The sequence below is a fragment of the Pogona vitticeps genome, chromosome 5, assembly GCF_051106095.1.
Source record: "Pogona vitticeps strain Pit_001003342236 chromosome 5, PviZW2.1, whole genome shotgun sequence".
Lineage (NCBI taxonomy): Eukaryota > Metazoa > Chordata > Lepidosauria > Squamata > Agamidae > Pogona > Pogona vitticeps.
In genome coordinates, this window is record NC_135787.1 from 193,696,163 (window position 1) to 193,715,497 (window position 19,335).

A 19,335-nucleotide genomic window follows, 5' to 3' on the forward strand; every position below is an offset into this window, starting at 1 on the left:
GAAACCGGCACGACTTTCTTTCTTTGTGTTCATCACCCATAAAAATGGGGCAGTCTTTCAGGTGCCCGAAGAACCTTTGTTCTTTACCATTAAAAAGAAGAGGTTCCATGTATTGTTTTGGTGTCACTGCAATAAAAACAGGGGTGGGGAGCAGTTCCAGGCTTGGAGGAACCCACAACAAAGCGGCTTTCAGTGGGACATCTCAGGGGCTGGTGGCACCTACACTGAAGGTCATCTGGGAAATCAAAAACAGCAGCATGGCATAGGAGGCTTGGCCTTGGTTCTCTTGCCAGAGGGCGATGCCAGGCCTAACTGAGGGCATTTTCCTTCCCTATCCATTGGGCTCCGTCCAGGGAAGCTTGGGTGGAGTTAGCCTTTAGGCTTAAAGCTGAAGGCACCACGAGCTCACTCATTGTTTCGTTGGCCGAGACAAACTGCAAGCAATTCTTTCTTCCATACGCCACCCCCTCCCCGCAAACGAGGCTAAAGTTAACGAATTCTGGAGCAGTCACTTCAGAAAGCTGGCAAGGATGCTCCACCAAGAAATCCCACCGTGTAGGTCCTCGGGAAAATTTCCCAGCGGATATTCAGTACCCAAGAAGCCTCGTCATTTGCACAACCACGAAAGAAGGACTAAATTGGCAGACAGGGGTCACCATTTATTTATTTACTGGTCTCTACAAATATACGCAATCGTTTCAGAGTGTTAAGCCATTCCTTCTTTAGGACTACAGTTCCCAGAGTCCTATGCAGCCACTCGGGCTACACAGGATGCTAGGAGTTGTTGGCCACACGAACGGGCCTCTCCAAACTCTGAGAATTACCATTGTGTATGCAGAATTGTGGTGCTGGAGGAGGCTCTTGAGAGTCCCCTGGACTGCAAGGAGAACAAACCTATCCATTCTGAAGGAAATCAACCCAGAGTGCTCCCTGGAAGGTCAGATCCTGAAGCTGAGGCTCCAATACTTTGGCCACCTCATGAGAACAGAAGACTCCCTGGAAAAGACGCTGATGTTGGGAAAGTGTGAAGGCAAGAGGAGAAGGGGACGACAGAGGATGAGATGGATGGACAGGGTCATCAAAGCAACCAAGATGAATTTGACACATCTATGGGAAGCAGTGCAAGATAGGAGGGCCTGGCGTCCTCTGGTCCATGGGGTCACGAAGAGTCGGACACTACTTAACAACTAAACAACAACAAATAATGCACAGAAACACAATGCTGCTCAGCAGGTAACCTGCAGCCCTCCTGCTCTCTTGGTGACCCAGATGTTGCTCACTTTAAGTCTACACGGTCAACGTCAAGCCTACCACCTCTTCCTTGTTATCCTTGTTGAAACCCAGCTGTGGTTGCACCGCCCTTCCCAGCCTCTTATGCAAAGCGGAGGGATGGGCACCTTCTCAAAGATGGGGTTTTTAAATGCCTTCTAGGAAAGCAATTCCACAAAAAGGCAAGGCTAGAAAGGAGGGTTTGAAACATGATTTATTGTTTGACCGATTCCTCCAAGGTGTGAGAAAGCAGCTTCCCCAAACAGCTTGGGTGCCTGATTCAGATCCTGCTGACGGGAGTGTCTTCTCCGGGGAAAGGTTGCGTGAAGAATGTTCCTTTACCAGCTCTTCCAGTTCTCAGGTTCTCCTTCTGGGCCTTTGGGTGGAGGTGGAATCTCTGAATGTCAGGCAAAGGTGAGCGTGGAGAGGGGAAGCTGATCTTGGTTTCCAAACATCCATCGGTGAAGGCAGAGCAAGCCTTTGAGCCTCAGAAGGGTGGCTCTGCAAAAGAAACACATACACAAGGCAAGGATTAATATAGGCATGGTACAGTGACCGGTCAGCTTGGTGGGATGGCAGTCAGGCTGGAAGGACAGATGCCTCTCATGACCATCTCTGCAGCCCCCCATTCCCGGCACCTAAAGAGCATTTAAACCTGTACGCTGCTGACCCAGTGCCTACTGACAATGGAAGGGCAGGTCTTTTGTAAAGCCAACGCCTCTGAATGGCCCATCCGACACCACGCATCACAAGGCGCTTGCAAGGATTTCCTGGGAAAAATGTCTGTCTCCCCCCCTCCCCACTATTGTGAAGATTGCCCCTCAACTCAGACAAGGTCATAGCAAATGGTACCATAGTCACACAGCTACTGGGAAAAACCCAGTTACTACACCACGGATAGTGAACCAGTTCCAGCAAAGAGCTAGTCAAGCTTTCAGACTCCACTCAGTCAAAGAGATGGAATGAACCTCATCATCTTCTGCCCCAGCTTCATGGACACTCAACTACGAGTCACTTTAAGCAGCCAGACATTTTTTTTCCAAGACTTGAAGAAGTTATTTGAGGAACTACAATTTCCAAAAAATAAAAATAAAAAACCATAGAGGTTTTTGTTCGTGGCTTGGGAGACCCTCTGCTGGGGTCCTGTCTTGAGATCCTCCTTACGACGGCCCCTGGCCATGTCGGCTGCGATATTCTGCCACCGAAAGACCAAAAATATCTTATTTCCCGTAGGCTGTAAGCTTTCAAGCCTGAAGCCTGTTCAACTTTGAATTCAGTGGCTGGCATTTGGATATTGTTGCTTCGGAGTGGTCCGTGGCTTGAAAAGGATCTCGGCCGGCTGGAGAGGAAGCAAACCAAGAGCAGAAAAGACCTGGAGGAACTGTGGAGGGGGCCCCATGTGTCCAGCGTTCAGAAAAGGCTAAGAGATGGATGATAGGAGGTTGCCCTTCAGATGCTTGGATGCAGCAAAGTCGTTTTCTTTTGCGCTAGAAAGCGGGACAGGAAAGAACAGGTTCTGTTTCCGAGGAAAGAGATGTGGACTAAACCTTAGGAGGACATTTCTCCCCACAGGAGCTGTTGGAAGGAATTGTTCTAGAACCGGGTGGCCTCTCCTTCGTCGGTGGTTTTAAAACAGAGGCTGGGTGTCCGTCGGCCAGAGATCCTTTAGCTGCGGATTTTCAGCATTGCAAAGTCATTGCAAAACGATACGACTTTTGGCGTTCCTCACAGCTCTGCAATGTTATCATTCCATGGAAAAATATCTGTCTCCTCTCTTCAGCGCCAGAAATGTATGCTTAGGGTGCTATGGGACAACGAATCCTAGAACCGTTGAGTCGGAAGGGCCAGCTGTAAGGCCATCGAGCCCAACCCCCTGCTCATGGCAGGGATCCCAAATCAAAGCAGATCAGACCGAGGGTGGGTCCAGTTTCCTCTTGAGTTCCTCCAGCCATTGTCGTACTGCTCTAACAGTTAGGAAGTTCCCCCCCCCCCGATTTTCAGCCTCAATCTAGCTTCCTGTCGCTTGAGCCCATTCTTACATGATTTTCACAGTTGGGGTGGAGGGGTGAGGCAAGGTGAGACAAGCTCAGTATTTTTTTTCCCTAGTAGCCACGACTCTGATCACGAAGGTGGGCTGGTTCACAAGCCTCAGACCTACACACACACACACACACACACACACAGAGAGAGAGAACCCGCCAACTTCCCCTTTTTTCTGGGAAAAAAAGCTTTTTTAAAAAATAGGGACTCGAACTCAGGACTCAAGACTCAAGATTCAGACCCAAAGACTTGCCAGCACCCCTGAGAATTGGAGTGGTCTGCTGTGGGTATGGAAAACCATCAACACGAAATAGCAATCCTAATGATGCTGCCTGTTTTTTGGTAAAGTCTTTATTCCAAACCCACAAGAAATGTTCAAGAGGGGCTCCGGCCGGCGCCTGCCTCCTCTTCGCCTCTCTTGTTCCCCCTTCCTTTTTCGTTGCCAGCAGGTTTCCAACTGAACGCTGCTTGGGACAGAAAAACCTGTCCGGTCGCTCGTGCCCTTGACGGCGCCACCGGAAGAAGAGAATAATAGGAATCCGTACCTCTACGGGAAGCGTTACTTGTCAGCCAGCATGCTCACAAATTCTTCATAGCTAACTTTCCCGTCTTTGTCCGTGTCCACCTGCCGGAAGAGTTCTTCCAGCCGCTCATCCGCAAAGAAGCTCCCGAGGCTGGGAACCAGGGGCTTGAAGGAGTCCATGGCCGCCGACAGGTCCTCGGAGGTGATGGCCCCGTCTCCGTCCTTATCCAGATCCGAGAAGACCTCCTTGATGCAGCGAAGTTCGGCTTCTGTGAATTTGTGAGCCATGTTGTCTTCCTAAGAGGAGCACCCACAATTCAGGAGGCCTCTCGAAACGGGAGAAAGCTGGCATCTGGTGAGGAGGCGATGAAGGGGCAAGGATCTCCCGTCCACACCCTCTTCGTGTGCCTCGGGCCTGGATGCGGATCTTACCAACCTGCCTGTTTGGAGGAACAGGCTTGGCAGTGCCCTACGAGGTGGTTTCAGGGACGTGGGAAGGAGAAGCGTGTTTAATTCCCAGCGTCTCTGCAACCTCAGGGGTGGACGGCAGGCGACAACAGCACATCCTGTCATGTTTCTCTCGCAGGCGATCCCTTTTATTGTGGCATAAAAGGATAGCCAGGGTATGATGAGTACGGTTGAGCCCTTCTGCACCATAAAAGCCCTCCTTGTTTTGAATGGCCAACGTATTCGTCCTCCGTGGACCATCTCCTATGGAAGGGCCAGACCAGATTCAGATGAAGCAGGAGTGGAAATGGGTGGAAGAAACACCAGTCATTTGAGATATACCGAGGGCACCCTTGTACGGGGAGAAAGGAGCAAGGACTTGAAACGACGCTCGGGGAAAGGGAACACGACGAAGCAGAACTGCAGTGGAATGTTAAGAAGACCCCAAATCACAACTGCAGAAGAAATGCACAACTTTAGCGTTGACCATGAAGAAAAGGGAATGGTTAGAGCTTTTGGTTCAATCCTCCATCCAAAGGGAGAGTGCAGCCAAGAAATCAGAAGAAGACGGAGACTTGGAAGGACACTAGAAAAGACCATCAAGTGTCACTAGACCAAGGCCAAAAGAATCCACATTCTTGCCTTTCGGATCACCCTGTATGGGTGGGAAAGCTGGGCAGTTAAGAAAGCTGAGAAGAAGAAAATTGATCAGTTTGAAACGCGGTGCTGGAAGAGAGCTTTGAGGATTCCCTGGACGGCCAAAAAGACCAAAGTGGGTCCTAGAGCCAATCCAGCCAGAACTCTTTCTGGAGGCAACAAGGTCAAAACTCAGTTTGTCCTACTTTGGGCACAACCTGAGAAGACAGGATTCTCTGGAAGAGACAATAATGCTAGGAAAGGTTGAAGGCCGCAGGAAAAGAGGAAGACTAAATACGAGATGGACCAACTCCCTCAAGGAAGCCACAGGCTTGAGTTTACGTACAAGTGCTGAGCCGGGCTGTTGAGGAGAAGACAGGTTGGAGACCGCTCACTTGTCGGGCTGCTATAACCTTGTTGGTACGGAACAACAACATGGTGGTCCTGTTGCAACCATAGGCCATGTTCTTAGCTCTCAGAAGGGCATTGTTTTATGGTTGGGGGAAAATGCAGTTCTTCCATGATCTGGACAACCGGAGTTCCCATTCCCAGCCCTTCTTAGGGTGCATCCTTTGACCGTGGGCCTGGCGGTAGATGTTTCTCGTGGTAAATGATAGCAGAACCGTCAGCCTTGGAAGCTGATGGACTCTTCCGGGTTGCAGGTTTTAAAACAGACCTTGGCAGTGTTACGTCCTTGGTCTAATGCTCCTAAGGCCCTGTACCTTTGTGGCCAATCTGCCCAGGTTATTATTTTTTTAGGAGCCGTTCTCCGAGAGAACAGGCTCTGGACGACATTCCTCATGGGGAATCCCTTGGCAGTTTCTCCTCTTCACAGCACTCCGAGGTCTGGCAGAGTTCTGATCAGGTTATCCCGAGACACCCAGCTCTGACCAGTGATCGGTGGTGAGTCAACTTTCACCACTAAAGGCTCTACCGAATGGGTTGAAAGGGTAGGGTTGGGGGGGGGGGAGAGAAAGAGGCAGCATGGAATTTGCAACGTTTTCCTTGGATCCACCTATTTCTTCCCAGTGGAACCCTCAAGAAGAAAAACTGCAGCTAACAAGAAAAAAAAAAGCAGAGAGAGGACACCAACCAGTTTTAAAGGATGGGACATTTGCCCGTATCCATACTCAAGCCAGAGATCCCCACAGCTGACCACTACAAACTCTCGATACACATGGGAACGTATCTGTTTATCACCACTTCTTACTATCCCAGCCTGTCACACTCCTGCCTGCCTTCTTCTTCTCTTTCCAGGCTTATTATGGGCTGGAAGCACCTGGGGTGGAGAGCTCCCTTTTAGGTAAAGATTTCCTACACTGGCAGAAGTTGAGATGGGGTGATGGTTCAGATCCCTTCCAACTCAGGTCTACAATCCTATGCTTTATACCGTGTAGAGAGCACCGTGGACAAGAACAAAAAGTCAGAAGATCCAGTACCTCCAAGCGTATCATCTCCGGGACCACTAATTCTCCATCATCACCCTCACGAACTCTTCGTAGTTCACTCTCCCGTCTCCGTCGACATCCGCCTCCTTGATCATCTCCTCCACTTCTTCGTCCGAGAGCTTCTCGCCCAGGTTGGTCATGACATGCCGCAGCTCTGCCACGCTGATGTACCCGTTGCCGTCCTTGTCGAAGACGCGGAAAGCTTCCCGGATCTCCTCCTCGGTGTCGCGGGCCTTTGTCCTCTTGGCCACCACGGAGAGGAATTCGGGGAAGTCAATGGCGCCACTGTTGTTGGTGTCCACGGCGTGGATCAAGCCCTGTAGCTCAGCCTCGGTGGGGTTGTGCCCCAGGGAGCGGAGGACCGTCCCCAGTTCGGAGGTGGTGATCTTTCCGTCACCGTCTTTGTCAAAGAGGGAGAAGGCCTCTTTATACTCCGCGAGCTGCTCGTCCGTCAGCCGGTGCGCCATGCTGCCGCTGCTTCGGATCCCTCACAACACCAGACAGTTTTTATTGAGAAGAGTAAATGCTCGTTATCCCTGCCGAAACAGGAAAATCTGGCATGGGAAGAGATGATGGCCCGGCAGGTAAAGTCCACACCCTCTTTATACCTCAGGGCTACCGCTGGCAACCTTATGGAGAAAAACCGGTGGAAGAATCTGCTTTCCCTAAGCAGAGTGTGTGCTCCTATAGGGCTCCCAGAGATAAGAGGATTATTTTTTTTACATTCCTGCAACCCCCAAAGTAGTTGAAAGGTGAAGCTGTTGTGTATGCAACTTTGTTATATTACATGACTATTATGCTCCTTGTTGTTATTCATGATTTTTTTAAAAATTTGTCTTGTCAGGATGGCAGTATATCAAGCCTGCTATTTTCCCATGTTATCACACTTTTAGTCTAGACGGGCGGGGTATAAATCTAAATAAATAAATAAATATTAACGGGCTGAAATCCTGTTGCACAGCTCCGCCTGCAGAACGGGGACAATGGCCGCCGCAGCAATAGATTGCATCTGGTTACAGGCTTCCTTTTGTGGTTTCATTGTGAACATAAATCAAACTTTGGGCACATCGTGAAAAGGCAAGGCTTGGGGGGCGGGGAGTACAATAACACAGGGAGAAACAGGAAAAGAGGAAGACCACACACAAGATGGCTTGACTCCCTAATGGAAGCCACAGGCTTGAGTCTACAAGAACTGAGCAAGGCGCCTGAAGACAGGCCATTTTGGAGAGGCCTCATTCATAGGATTGCCATAAGTCAGAGATGAGTTGACAACACATAACAATAACAACAGCTCATACACAACAGGATGAAGTTGGGTGCACTTCAAAATCACAATAAGCAAGGTTTAATCAGTGGCAGTCTCCCTTGCCAGTTGTGTTGTTGTAATTATGTAGGCAGACACCAGCCAACAGGATTTGGGCCAATGGTTTTTTGTGTGTGTGTTTCTTAGTTATATGTGCCCTTAAATCACTTGTTAATAGTGACCACTTCCACATTGCCCCCCAAAAAAGGAGAAAATAAAACACCGGGTGTGAAAAACCCATGCGTTGAATTTGTCTGTATGCCTGTAGAATTTGACATAGTTATAATTAAAATAGAAATGTAATAGATGCCCCTACCATGGAGGAAAAAATGACAGGTGACTTTGTCAACAACACAGTCTGTCATCCAGGTATCAGAGGCTGAAGGATGAAACCCCACCCACCTACCCTTTTTTTAAATGCTTGAAAAATAGACTTTTCTGGACCACGTCCCAGCGGTCATGCTGGTTTGGGGAATCTGAGAACTGCAGTCCAAAAAAATGTAACTTTTCTAAGCGTGCTCTAAGCTAGGCTTTCAAAAAGAGAGCGGCCCTCGGACAGGATTTCAGAGGGAGGCCTGTGATGGGAGATCCACGGGCACCCTCGCTGGACTCGAAACAATGTCCTCAAGCATTCTGCTAGCTGAAATGGCCACCATGGTCTTCGTTTTCCCAGAATGCCTCTGTGGCCAGGGGTCTTCTGGGAAAACCAAGATGGCAGTCCGTTGCAGCAACTCAGCCTGACGTGAAGTGTCTAGATTTCAGCGTTTCAAATACATTCGAGGAAGGAATAAAGGTTTTATTTAGTCCCCAAGACAATTGGCCAAGTTTGGCTAAGGGGATTTTGGGGTTTGTAGTCCAAAGAAGTAACATTTTCAAACTCTGGGCTACGCAACTTTTTAAACGTACAAAGTATCTTATCTCTATTGGATTCCACTTCAATTTCTGTTTCATTGGGTCTTTTTAAGGAGAAAGACAGGGTGAAGATATTTTAAATAAATAAAAAAACAAATAACTCTTATACAAGGGCTCCTTTTTTCTTTAACTACAACATAAACATAAAATACATAAACCAAAATACAGATCAACTGTTTTATACAAGGGCTCCTGTCCTGTGACATCATAGGGGCCCACTTCCTTGTGACACCATAAGGGCCCACTTCGTATGACATCATAAGGTGCCCTGGATTCCTTAGGCAATGAGAACCTGCCGATCCTTTGGGAAGGCCATCGCGCCAGGAGGATTCTGGGTATTCTCCCCCAAAGCAAAGCCAAGGCTGCGGCTTAGATAACTACCCCATAGCGCTGAAAGCGTTATCTGTGCGAGCAACAACTTGCTCACACCCCTAGCAAGCTGGGTTGCTCAGTTTACCTAACCTTGGATGGATGAAATGATTAGTCAACCCTGAGCCGGTTCCCTGGGCCCATCAGAATTGAACTCAGGTTGTGAGCAGAGTCTTAACTGCAATACTGCAGTTCAACCGTGGCGCCAAAAGGCTTCTAACCCACTTTCCCAAGCTCTGAAATCTGCCACTGTTACGTTACATGGCTTGAAATACTCTTTTCTTTCACGCACATATGAAGCTAAACCGGGGAAGGAAACAGAGCCTTTTACAACTTTTTAGTGGGACTCTGGCAGGGTGGAAAAGGTGTGTTCGGGGCGTCACCTATCTGCGGTGAATGTGTGATTTGCCTCTGTAATAAAACACACAAGCGTGTTCTTGGCGCACAGCGGACAGGGTGGCAAAGTTCAAGATGCCGCCTCTGCATTAACTGGGGCCCTCTCATGCGCCTAAGGCAGCCGCTGCTTTATGGAACGTGGTTAGAAAACGAACGCACAACCGCCACTTGTGAGCACCACATTCCGTGTAAAAGCAGACATCACCTTTGCTCCAGATACCACAGAAGAGCAAATAAAAGAAGTGAAAGCCGGGGAATGAGCCCGGCCCCAACTTCTGGGGAAAAGACGGTTCTTCCGAGAAACCCTTAAAGGTTAGACTGTAACTCCCAGAATACCTCCGTTGGCATGGTGGTGGAGATGAGGCGGGGAACACATTTTTTCACAGACGACCAGCTGTGGAAACAGTCATGAGGGAAATCTAGATCAATGGGCCAGAATCTGTGTAACCTGATGCGGTGTTCAGAAGAAGCGGGAGGCAATGTATGTGTTGAGGGTCATCGAATCATTGAATAATGGAATTGGAAGGGGCTCCTAAGGCCATCCAGTCCAACCCCCTGCTCCAGGCAGGAATCGAAATCAAAGCAGATCTGACCGATGGCTGTCCAGTTTTCTCTTGAAGGCCTCCAGCGTTAGAGAGCTCACCACCTCTTGAGAGCTATCGGTTCCATCGTCGTACTGCTCTAACAGTTAGGAAGTTTTTCTTGATCTTCAGCCTAAATCTGGCTTCCTGTCGCTTGAGCCCATTATTACATGCCTTGCACTCTGGGATGATTGAGAACAGATCCTGCCCCTCCTCTGGATGACGACCTTCCAGGTATTCGAAAAGTGCTATCCTAGTGCCAGGTTCACACTCTTGCAGCAGCAAACATCAAGAGGAAAGTCTGCTCCCTTCTAAACCTCAGTGCCATAAGGCCAAAGTCTCGTGGACCCCTCTGAAAGTATGGTTCTGCTCTGTGCTGGCTGGGGGGGGGGGGTGCCGTTCCAAAACATCTGGAGGCCAGATGCTCTTTATCTCTGCCTCGGAGAGAGGTAGGAACTACTGTATATTTAGTGGCATGCACTAGTTATTGACTGCTCCTAAGACACGTACACCAGGCGGGCACACCCTTTTCTCTCTGCTGGCCTGCTTTGCTACAGAATTCAATGAGGGTGGCAGCAATTCGTAATTACGCAAGGCAGTCTTTCAGAAAGGCAAGGCTAATCAGCCACCTCCTTGGCTGCCTCCTCTTTCTTCTGACGGATCTCGTTTGTTTGGAATGGTTATGAAACAGCATCTTGGCTGCTGCCCAAGGAAGGAGGAGAAAGCAGGCGAGGCGGTGATAAGGAAGAACCTGGTGTACCACCACCAAATGTCAACAGATAACCCTGTGTTCGGAGGAAAAACGCTTGATAGCAAAGAAAGAAAATGGGTTTCTTGCAGCAAACTCGCAGACGAAAGAGCCGGGAAAACCAACGCGAGGTGTAACAGGACTAGAAACTTTGCATTTTTATCCTTCGCCCACTATATAGAAAGGAGGCCCTTCGTGGAATCACAGCTGAGAACTTTGACTCCTCTCCTCCACCGGAGGGTCCCAACCTTGGGTCCCCAGACGTTCTTGGACCGCAACTCCCAGAAATCCTGGCCAGCACAGCTAGGGGTGAAGGCTTCTGGGAGTTGTAGTCCAAGAACACCTGGGCACTCAAGGTTGGGAACCATTGATCTAGTCCAACCCCCTGCCAATGCAGGAAACTCAGCACTGCTAAAGCATCCCTGAGGGATGGAGACTGAACCACCCAGCAGATCAACCAAAGCTTGGACAACATGCTACCTTTTGCATCACGGCGTTTGGTCCTTTGGCGCCTGTGATGGAAAAGGCCGAAGAAGCATCCAGGGTGGGCTGAATCTCAGAATTTGAGTTGAGTTTTCTAATGTCTTCAGCTTGGACCGTGTTCTCACCAGTTGGCAAAGGCAGACAATTTGTCGGAAGGAAATCCACGTGAAGATTCCAGAGGTCGGAAATGTCCATGTGGTGGACTGTAATTCCCAGAATGCATGGCCGCATACAAACTGGGGTTTGGGGGAGTTGTCAAAAAAAAAAAGGCTTTTCTCAAACTTTGAAAAGTCACGTTCATTTCCGTCCACAGTTTTGTGTGTGTTTGCAAACGGGTGTGTTTTTTGTATGCTGCTTCCCCCATGTGTAGATCCATAGAATAACTGAGTTGGAAGGGGCCTATAAGACGATCAAGTGCAACCCTCTATTCCAGGCAGGAATCCCAATAAAAGCAAATCTGACAGATGATTGTCCAATTTTCTCTTCAATGCCTCCAGGGTTGAAGCCCTCACCACCTCCCAGGCTCAGGGCTTCCATTTCTGTACTCCTCTAACAGTTAAGTCTTCCTAATACAGTGGTGCCTCGCATTACGACATTAATTCGTTCCAGCGAAATCGCTGTAGAACGAAAATGTCGTAATGCGAAAATAAAAAGCCCATTGAAACGCATTGAAACCCCTTCAATGCGTTCCAATGGGCTGGAAACTCACCGTCCAGCGAAGATCCTCCATACGGCAGCCATTTTCAACGCCTGTGCAGCGAGGAATCTGTCCCAGAAAACAGCGGGGAGCCATTTTATTTACCCGGCAGCCATTTTGAAACCGCTGATCAGCTGTCCGAAAACTGTTGTTTTGTGAAGAACCAGTTCCCGAAGCAGGGAACCGATCATCGCAAAGCGAAAAACCCCTATTCAGACCATCATTTTGCGATCACAATTGTGATTGCAAAAAGATCGTCGTAATGCAGTTTCGTCATAATGCGGAGCAATCGTAAAGCGGGGCACGACTGGTATTCAGCTGAAATCTGGCTTCCTGTCACTTGAGTCCATGCCATCCACACTGATCAAAATCTTTTGCAGGTTGTTGCATAGGTTAATTGCTTTAGACATCATTAACAGACTTGGGGTTGACAGGAATCAAACTTATGTAGCAAGAAGTATTTAAAAAGAAGCTGTTTCTAGCATCATATAGCCACTCTCAACCTTTTTTAACTCTTTTTTTGACCACAGCCATAAATACAATATGAAAGAAATATAGGTTGAATCAGGACTGAGTCACATAATGAATCTTATAAAGTGGTGTATGAATAATTCTTTCCAGGCTGTGCACCAGACCCATATGGCCTGCATTGAAATGGACTTATGTAGCATTATAAAAGAATTTAGAAGTCATCCATTTCTGACCTAACATTCCTCGGAACAATTCTGTAAAGCAGGCCAACCCTCGTTTCTGTAAAGAAGAGAGATTATATCGATTATTTCACGTTAGCTGTAGAAGTCTAAAGAAAGATTTGACCGAGGCACTCCCTAATTCATCTTCTCAAGCAGTTGAAGGTCTGCACAGGTGAAGAAAACTCAGCAAATCTTTTCCCCACCTCTATATTTTACAGTTAGCATGCTTTGTTTTCACACGGGTCATTGGAAATAAACAGAGCCTTTCCTTGAAAGTCTGGTGATTAAAGTTGGCATCTTCGCGAAAATCCGAGCCGTGAAGGAAAAAGGTGTAAAGCTTAACTGTGGGTGGAGCAGAATGGATTTAGTCAATAATTACGCCCAGTCACAGGCCAGGGGCTGAAATTAGCCATGTAATAATGATTCATTGTATAGATTCCTGTTGCCCAGAACATCACATCCACAAGGTTGCAGCATGGGTAATTAACTAATTGTTCTGGCTTCCTGTCGCTTCAGCCCCTTATTACATATCCCGCACTCTGAGACGATCAAGAACAGATCCTACCGCTCATCTTTGAAGGGTGCTATCCTGTCTCCCCTCCGTCTTCTTTTCTCAAGGCTAAACCTGCCCAGTTCTTTCAGTCTTTCCTCCCAGGGCTTGGTTTCCAGTCCTCTGATCATCTTTCTGGCCCTCCTCTGAACTTGTTCCTTGTTTGTTGGCATCCTTCTTAAAGTGTGGTGTCTAGAACTGGAATTAGTACTCTAGTTAAGGCCTAAGCAGTGCTGGATAGAGGGGGATTAGTATCTCAGGGGATGTGGAGAGCATGTCTGTTAATGCAGCCTAAAAATCACATTGGCCTTTTTTGCAGTGGCATCACACTGTTGGCTCATATTCAGTTTGTGATTTACAACAACTCCAAGATCCTTCTCACTTGTACTATTACTGAGCCCATCCGTATCTGTGTATTTGGATCCCCGTGCACCCCCAGGTGTAGAACTTTGGACACGTCCGTGTTTTGAGCCCAGTGCTCGAACCTATAATGGGAGATTCAGTCCCGGAACAGATGGACAGGCTATATTTTCTGCATCCCACTGATACTAGAGAGGTCCTGATCTGAACTATTGAGGGTTCAAAAGGAGACGAGTGTATTTTGCCAGCATTCAAAGCAAAATTCTCTGTTCCCAAATCTTGGCTGGTGCTGATTTGTTTAATCGTGGAAGCATTAAGAACTCATATTAATTAATACTTTTATTCTTCTCTGGACACATCCATTTTTCATGCAGCCCATGGAAATGTTTAAGGCGGCTGTGCCTTTTTTAGCAGGGAGACACCAGACTGGAAACAAAGTCTAACAGAGAAAAAGAAGGTTGACACTGTTTAATCATTTGGGAGTTGAAAACGTTGGTCAGGGCTTTAACATTCAGACCAAGTTATGTTTTGCTTTGCAAGATCAAGTAAAAACTGAAGAGCGTTGACGTCACGGGTCGAAGCTGGTGGGGCTCGTAGTCGTTTCTGTCTGCCGTGCAGCCCACCATCTGAAATGGATTAGGGTTCCATTGTTCCCTTTTGTTTCATTTTCTTGGCGAACATGTCTGCGCCAGATGTGTTCCATGAACATGTCACGCACAGCGAGACACAAAACCCAGACATTGTTTTGAACAGAACATGCCGACCACAGTTTGGGCAGAAGGAATTTATAACACGAGGTCTTCGTCAGAGAGAAGTCGTGGGGGTTGGGAGAGCCTCCGGCGTGTGGGTCTTAACGTGATGCAATCATCCAAACAGGAGCGGGTGTGCAGATTACTGGTCCCCCCCCCCGGCATTGAGCAGGGGCCCGGACTTGATGGCCTTATAGGCCCCTTTTAGCTCAATGATTCTAGGATTCTGTGATTCCCGCATCCCACTGATTTTTACCCCACCTAAAAAGCAAGTGTGATACACACAGTAGTCAACGGGTCACAACCTGGAGGTCAGGTTGAAAGAAAAAGTCATTGTTGCCTCCCTAAGGTTGGCTGATGTAAGACCCGGGGTGAATTATTTGCAGTTAGAGGAGCTGAAAGAAAATGGCATTCCGTGGGGGTCTCTGTTCTGCTTATATATGTTACGTCTCCCACATCTGGTGTCGTCCAGTTGTGTTGGTCTTGAGTGTCCATGATTCCCCGGCCAGCAGAATAATGCTAATGTTTTCTATGTTCTGAGAAAAAGGCATGAAAACTCATTTGGGAAAAATGGGGGTCTAGGGGTCTCAAACTGTGTGTGATTCCAGCTGTTTTTAACCTCACCACTGTTGCTGGCTGAACATCAAGGGAGTTGCGTAATTGACGGCAGACGTTGTGATGGGGAGTTTGATCCCTTGCCTCGCCTTGTCGGAGAAGAGCAAGCTGCACAGTAACCTCAAGAGGACCAACCAGGAAATGACTTCTTTCTGAGTCCAAAGGGTCACCTTAAGCCAGAATCAACGTAATGGGTGGATGGGACATGATGATTGCATTAGCAGGACTGTTAATACAGTCCCATCTATAGAACGCATGCCTTGAATGTCATTCAGGGAGAACATTCAGCACATTATGGAGTTAAAAGACTAGATGAGGCGATTGTACACCTCTGGGAAGTCTTGGATGAAGGCAAGCCACCAGTAGCGATCACTGGCCCTCGGAAGGCCAAAAGGCTTGGCCAGCCACCACTGAAGACTGCTGGCCGAGTCTCTTGCATAGGAATCACAAGACGAATCCTTTCTCTGCTGTTCCAGCCCCGAAACTCCAACAGAGTTCTAGCAAAGAGAAATTCATTCTCTTTCACATTCGTTCCAAAATAAACCAGGGTCAACAGAAACAGCCCGGGGGTGAACCCGCCCAAGTCATTCAAATCAATGGGTGGGATAGAATATTCCAGCAGGTGCTCACAGAAAACAAGATAAGAGATCTGGTCTTTGGATCTGTGTCCAAAACTTTTTTAATGATTATTTTAAATAAAACTTCGGGGGTTTTGAGCTGATCTATAGCTTGGCAGTCTCCACCCCTCACCTACCCCCAGCCTTGCACAATTAAAGCAGCCATACAAAGAAAGATGCAATTAAGAGTTTTAATTATGCTCCGTTCTTGACAATGTACAAAGAAACAATTTTACAGAGAACCACAGTGCTTTGGTTGTTGTCTATTTACATTTGCTTACAGAAATTTCCTTCCCGTCGTTTTGTTTCTGGCCAGATGCTCTTCTGCACCAGAACCCGTCTCGTCTACGCTCGCTTGCACTCCCCTCCTTTCTCTTGGGCCACATGGGGGGGGGGAGCTTTAAGGTGTGTAACCAGGATGGATGGATGACCCACCACTCCTTTGCTGAACACTTAGCTGCCCCTCCCCTCCTGGAGACCTGGCCCTCCAGAACCTCCACCAGAATGCAAGTTGTCAGACTTCATCCATGTCCTTTGGACTTCCCACTACCATGCCCCGCTCCAATGCCACCACCTCCCAAACCCTTCTTCAGACATACAGGTGCCTTCCTCGGCTTCCGAGAACCAACCTCTTCGGACGCCCTTCAAAATACCACCTCGTCCCTCCACGATCTTCGTTATCGTGGTTTTTTCCCCTTTGCCTACACCTTCTGTGACCTCTTCTCCGCCTTGTGTATCCACTGCCATCCCCTTTCAGTAGTTCAGAGCACACAAGCGGCTCTACAAGTCTGCTGTGGTCAACCCCAAATGCTACATCAAAATGAACTTTAATCTTAATTCTCCCCTTCCCCACAACTGCCATTTTTCCTGATCACTGGAGATCTTGCTGTGCCTTTTCGAGGAGTGGAGACCGTTTGACTATTCAACGCCTCCTTGCTTGAAGTAGAGCCCTTGAAAAGGCACAGAAACCCCGGATCAGGTCAAGAGGGGAACTCTTTATCATCTCTTAATGCCAATGGCTAAAGAACTTATGGCTTTGTTTCACCTGGTAAAGCCCTGAACTGGCTTTTAAATAGACATAACATAACACACACATCACATAATCAGAAAATGAAAGAAGCCAATTCAAAAGTAAAAAAAAAAACCTCACACTCAAAATGAAGTACAAAAGGAGTTCTCTACAAACTTAATGCAATTTTTTAAAAAAAGATTAAATACTTGGCAGGTCACATCAATTCACAGGAGGAATGTACAACAAACAAACACAAAAATAAAACAAAATTCCAGTCAATAAGAAGGAAACCTGTTGAATTCGGGGAGTCTTGCTTTTTCAAGAGATATAGCCTCTAGGTCACTTCCCTCTATGCTTAATGCCAGAGTAATGCTGTTGGTTTTTAAGTAATTCTCCAGATTAAGCACCCTGAGGTTGGTGTGTAAATCAGAATTGCACTGCCAGCTATAGAATATTCACTTTTAGATAATCAATACATAATATTTATCTGGTGAGAAGAATAAGTTCATAAGATGGTGCAATTCTACTTCTTTCTTCGCAAACTGGGCTTCAAAAAAATGGCATTTTCTCACCAATAGGACTATACAAGTTCCAAAAATTTTGGAGTGTCATGCCCAGAACTCAGAAACAAGGTCTGTAATTGTTTGTTTTTAGATTAGACCCCAATTCAACAGCGGTTTTGCTGCAAACCAGTAGCTGCCATAAACATAAAAAAGGACACACAGACATTTCGGAAGGGATGACCCCTCACACCATTCTCACATGACAGAGAAAGAAAATGTACACGTTTTATTTATAAATAAACAGTGGAGAAAGTTGTCCCCCGGCCTCCTTCAGACAAGGGTCTCTTTCCGCTTGCCACTCAGCTGGGCTTTCTCCCGCGTCCTCCTGAGTCCAGCGTGCATCCTGTACGGCTTTGGGCCTTGGGCCTCCCCATTCGTGTCCATCCCGGGGCTGGCCTCGGGAGTGTTCTCGTCTAGCTCCATGTGAACACTGCCGGAGAGGGTGGACGGCGTCCTCTGGACCTTGGCGCTGGCCACTGAGGGGTGGTTCTCTTCCCCTTCCTCGCTGAGTTCGGGCAGCTCTTTCAGCTCAGGTGGCACGACCGTCGGCTGATAGGGGGCCACAGCAGAGCGGATGCAGTTGAACCACTGCTGCTTGTGGAAGACGTCGTTGGCCTGTAGGGTGTGGGACTGGCCGGGGGCCGGGTCTCTGAAACGTACTCGGAAGATATTCTTTGCTAGAAAGAGGAGACAGAAGGGGAGAAATGGTCAGGCTTGCTTCGCAGAACTCCCAACGCCAACGGTCACGTGCGGTTTCACACCATTCAGTAGTTTCTTATAAACGTATTATAGACAAGTGGCTCCTCCAGGCCATAAATCTTCCTGAGCTCCAGGTCTAGAAACTATGGTTTTTTTGGAGCACCAACCCCAGTAAACGTGGCCCATCCATGTTCATGCTGGTTGTGATATTCTGGGAGCTGGAGGAACTAAACAAATTAGAAGTTTTCCAACAATTTGAGCTGTTCTGGAAAGCCACCCTCTTCACTCACTTAGGTTCTGGAGTTTGCCTGCCTATGCAGGTGGCGAAAAACAATAAAAACTAACTGTTGACTCTTGAGCACAGGGGTCATCAAGGGGCAAAACCTAAAACTACTTTTAAAGAGCTTCCGAATCAACCTGGTGATCCGACTGTGCTAGAACCAGCATTTATTTCAGGAGTCACTAACCTATTAGTAAAAAGTTCTGTTTTGCCAAGCTTGGCAAGCCACCATCTGGGGTCCTCATGAGAGATGCCCCAAATCCCACCGAGTTACTGACAATCCAGGGAAAGAGTCATCGACATTCGCATCCCCAGTCAGCAAGAACGGTGGCGAGCACATTCTTCGTAGGACGCAGCTGGTCCGCTCAAGTCAAAAAGCATCCGACTCATTTTCCTACCTTTGTCAGAATTGCCGAACGCCCCTCGAAAGGATCCTCCCATTTTCACGTCCCCGTCTTGCAAGTCCTCCAGCACCAGGTCCTGAACTGGGATGGGCTGCCGATAGACCTGGTAAGAATGGCGCTCGTTGCGCGTCACCGGCCGAGTCAGAACCAAGATCTCTTGGAAAAGGAAGACATAGAGTTTCTGGAGGGGGAGGGAGAGAGAAAGCACTTTGGGTTAAAAAAAAAAAAACCCACACACCTTCCTCAGCATTTTTTTTTACCAAAAAGGGAACACTTGAGGCAGAATTTCTTCACATGTTTTAAGATGGGCTTTTATTAACCCAAAATAAGAATTCGGAACGGTGCTCCTCCTCCCAAACATTACCATCAGCATGAGTGAAGAAGGTGAATCATTGTTTGGTAGTTAAGAATCTGTTTTGGAGACTGGCCTGTCTCAGGATTATGCCATTTTGTGCAACACAATCCGTGCCCTCTGACCAGTCCTATATCCACACATTATAGCCATTTCTAGCTCGCCCAGGACAAGAGAACCAGCTCCACTCCCTCCCCTGAAGGCCCCACTCTTGCAAGAGTCCTCCTGCTCCCAGATCTGCCACCTGCGGAACAACTTGCACCAACTCCGCCTGGCCTCTTTGGGTGTGGCCAATTTTTAAGCACTGGCCCTTATACCAATCCATCATCCCCATAACTGGGTGTGTTGTCTCATATCATCCGTTCTTTATTTTAAACTTTTGTGTATTTTAATTATTGCGGGATGCCTTGGATCTCTCTGAGGGAAAGGCTTCTAAGATAATTTTACACAGTGTTGTGTTCTGGTGCCTTAGAGCTCCAGGACAAAATGGTAGCGAAAGGGGGGGGGGAAGAAAGAGGAATTCTACATCTGACACAGGAAGACACCATTCTCATGTCACAAAAGGAGAAATAGGAAGGGAGGTGGCACTG

General features: G+C 47.8%; 2 protein-coding genes across 3 annotated transcripts in view; both read right to left on the minus strand.

Annotated features, from left to right (window-relative positions):
- Window positions 1-1,047: 1,047 nt before the first annotated feature.
- Window positions 1,048-7,880, minus strand: LOC140707686 (calmodulin-like). The gene is made up of 2 exons (XM_073002279.2): window positions 6,355-7,880; window positions 1,048-1,770 (listed from the first exon to the last, which is right to left on the minus strand). The coding sequence occupies exon 1, from the start codon at window positions 6,828-6,830 to the stop codon at window positions 6,381-6,383; it is 450 nt and encodes a 149-aa protein (XP_072858380.1). The 5' UTR covers window positions 6,831-7,880; the 3' UTR covers window positions 1,048-1,770; window positions 6,355-6,380.
- Window positions 7,881-15,612: 7,732 nt separating this feature from the next.
- NET1 (neuroepithelial cell transforming 1) overlaps window positions 15,613-19,335 on the minus strand; it is a 73,052-nt gene continuing 69,329 nt past the window's right edge. For both annotated transcript variants that reach the window (XM_073002449.2, XM_020812670.3), the window contains 2 exons: window positions 18,388-18,574; window positions 15,613-17,687 (listed from right to left, as the gene is read on the minus strand). In XM_073002449.2, the coding sequence (XP_072858550.2) occupies window positions 17,281-17,687; window positions 18,388-18,574 (594 nt within the window). In that variant the 3' untranslated portion in view covers window positions 15,613-17,280. The remainder of the gene's footprint in view (window positions 17,688-18,387; window positions 18,575-19,335) is intronic.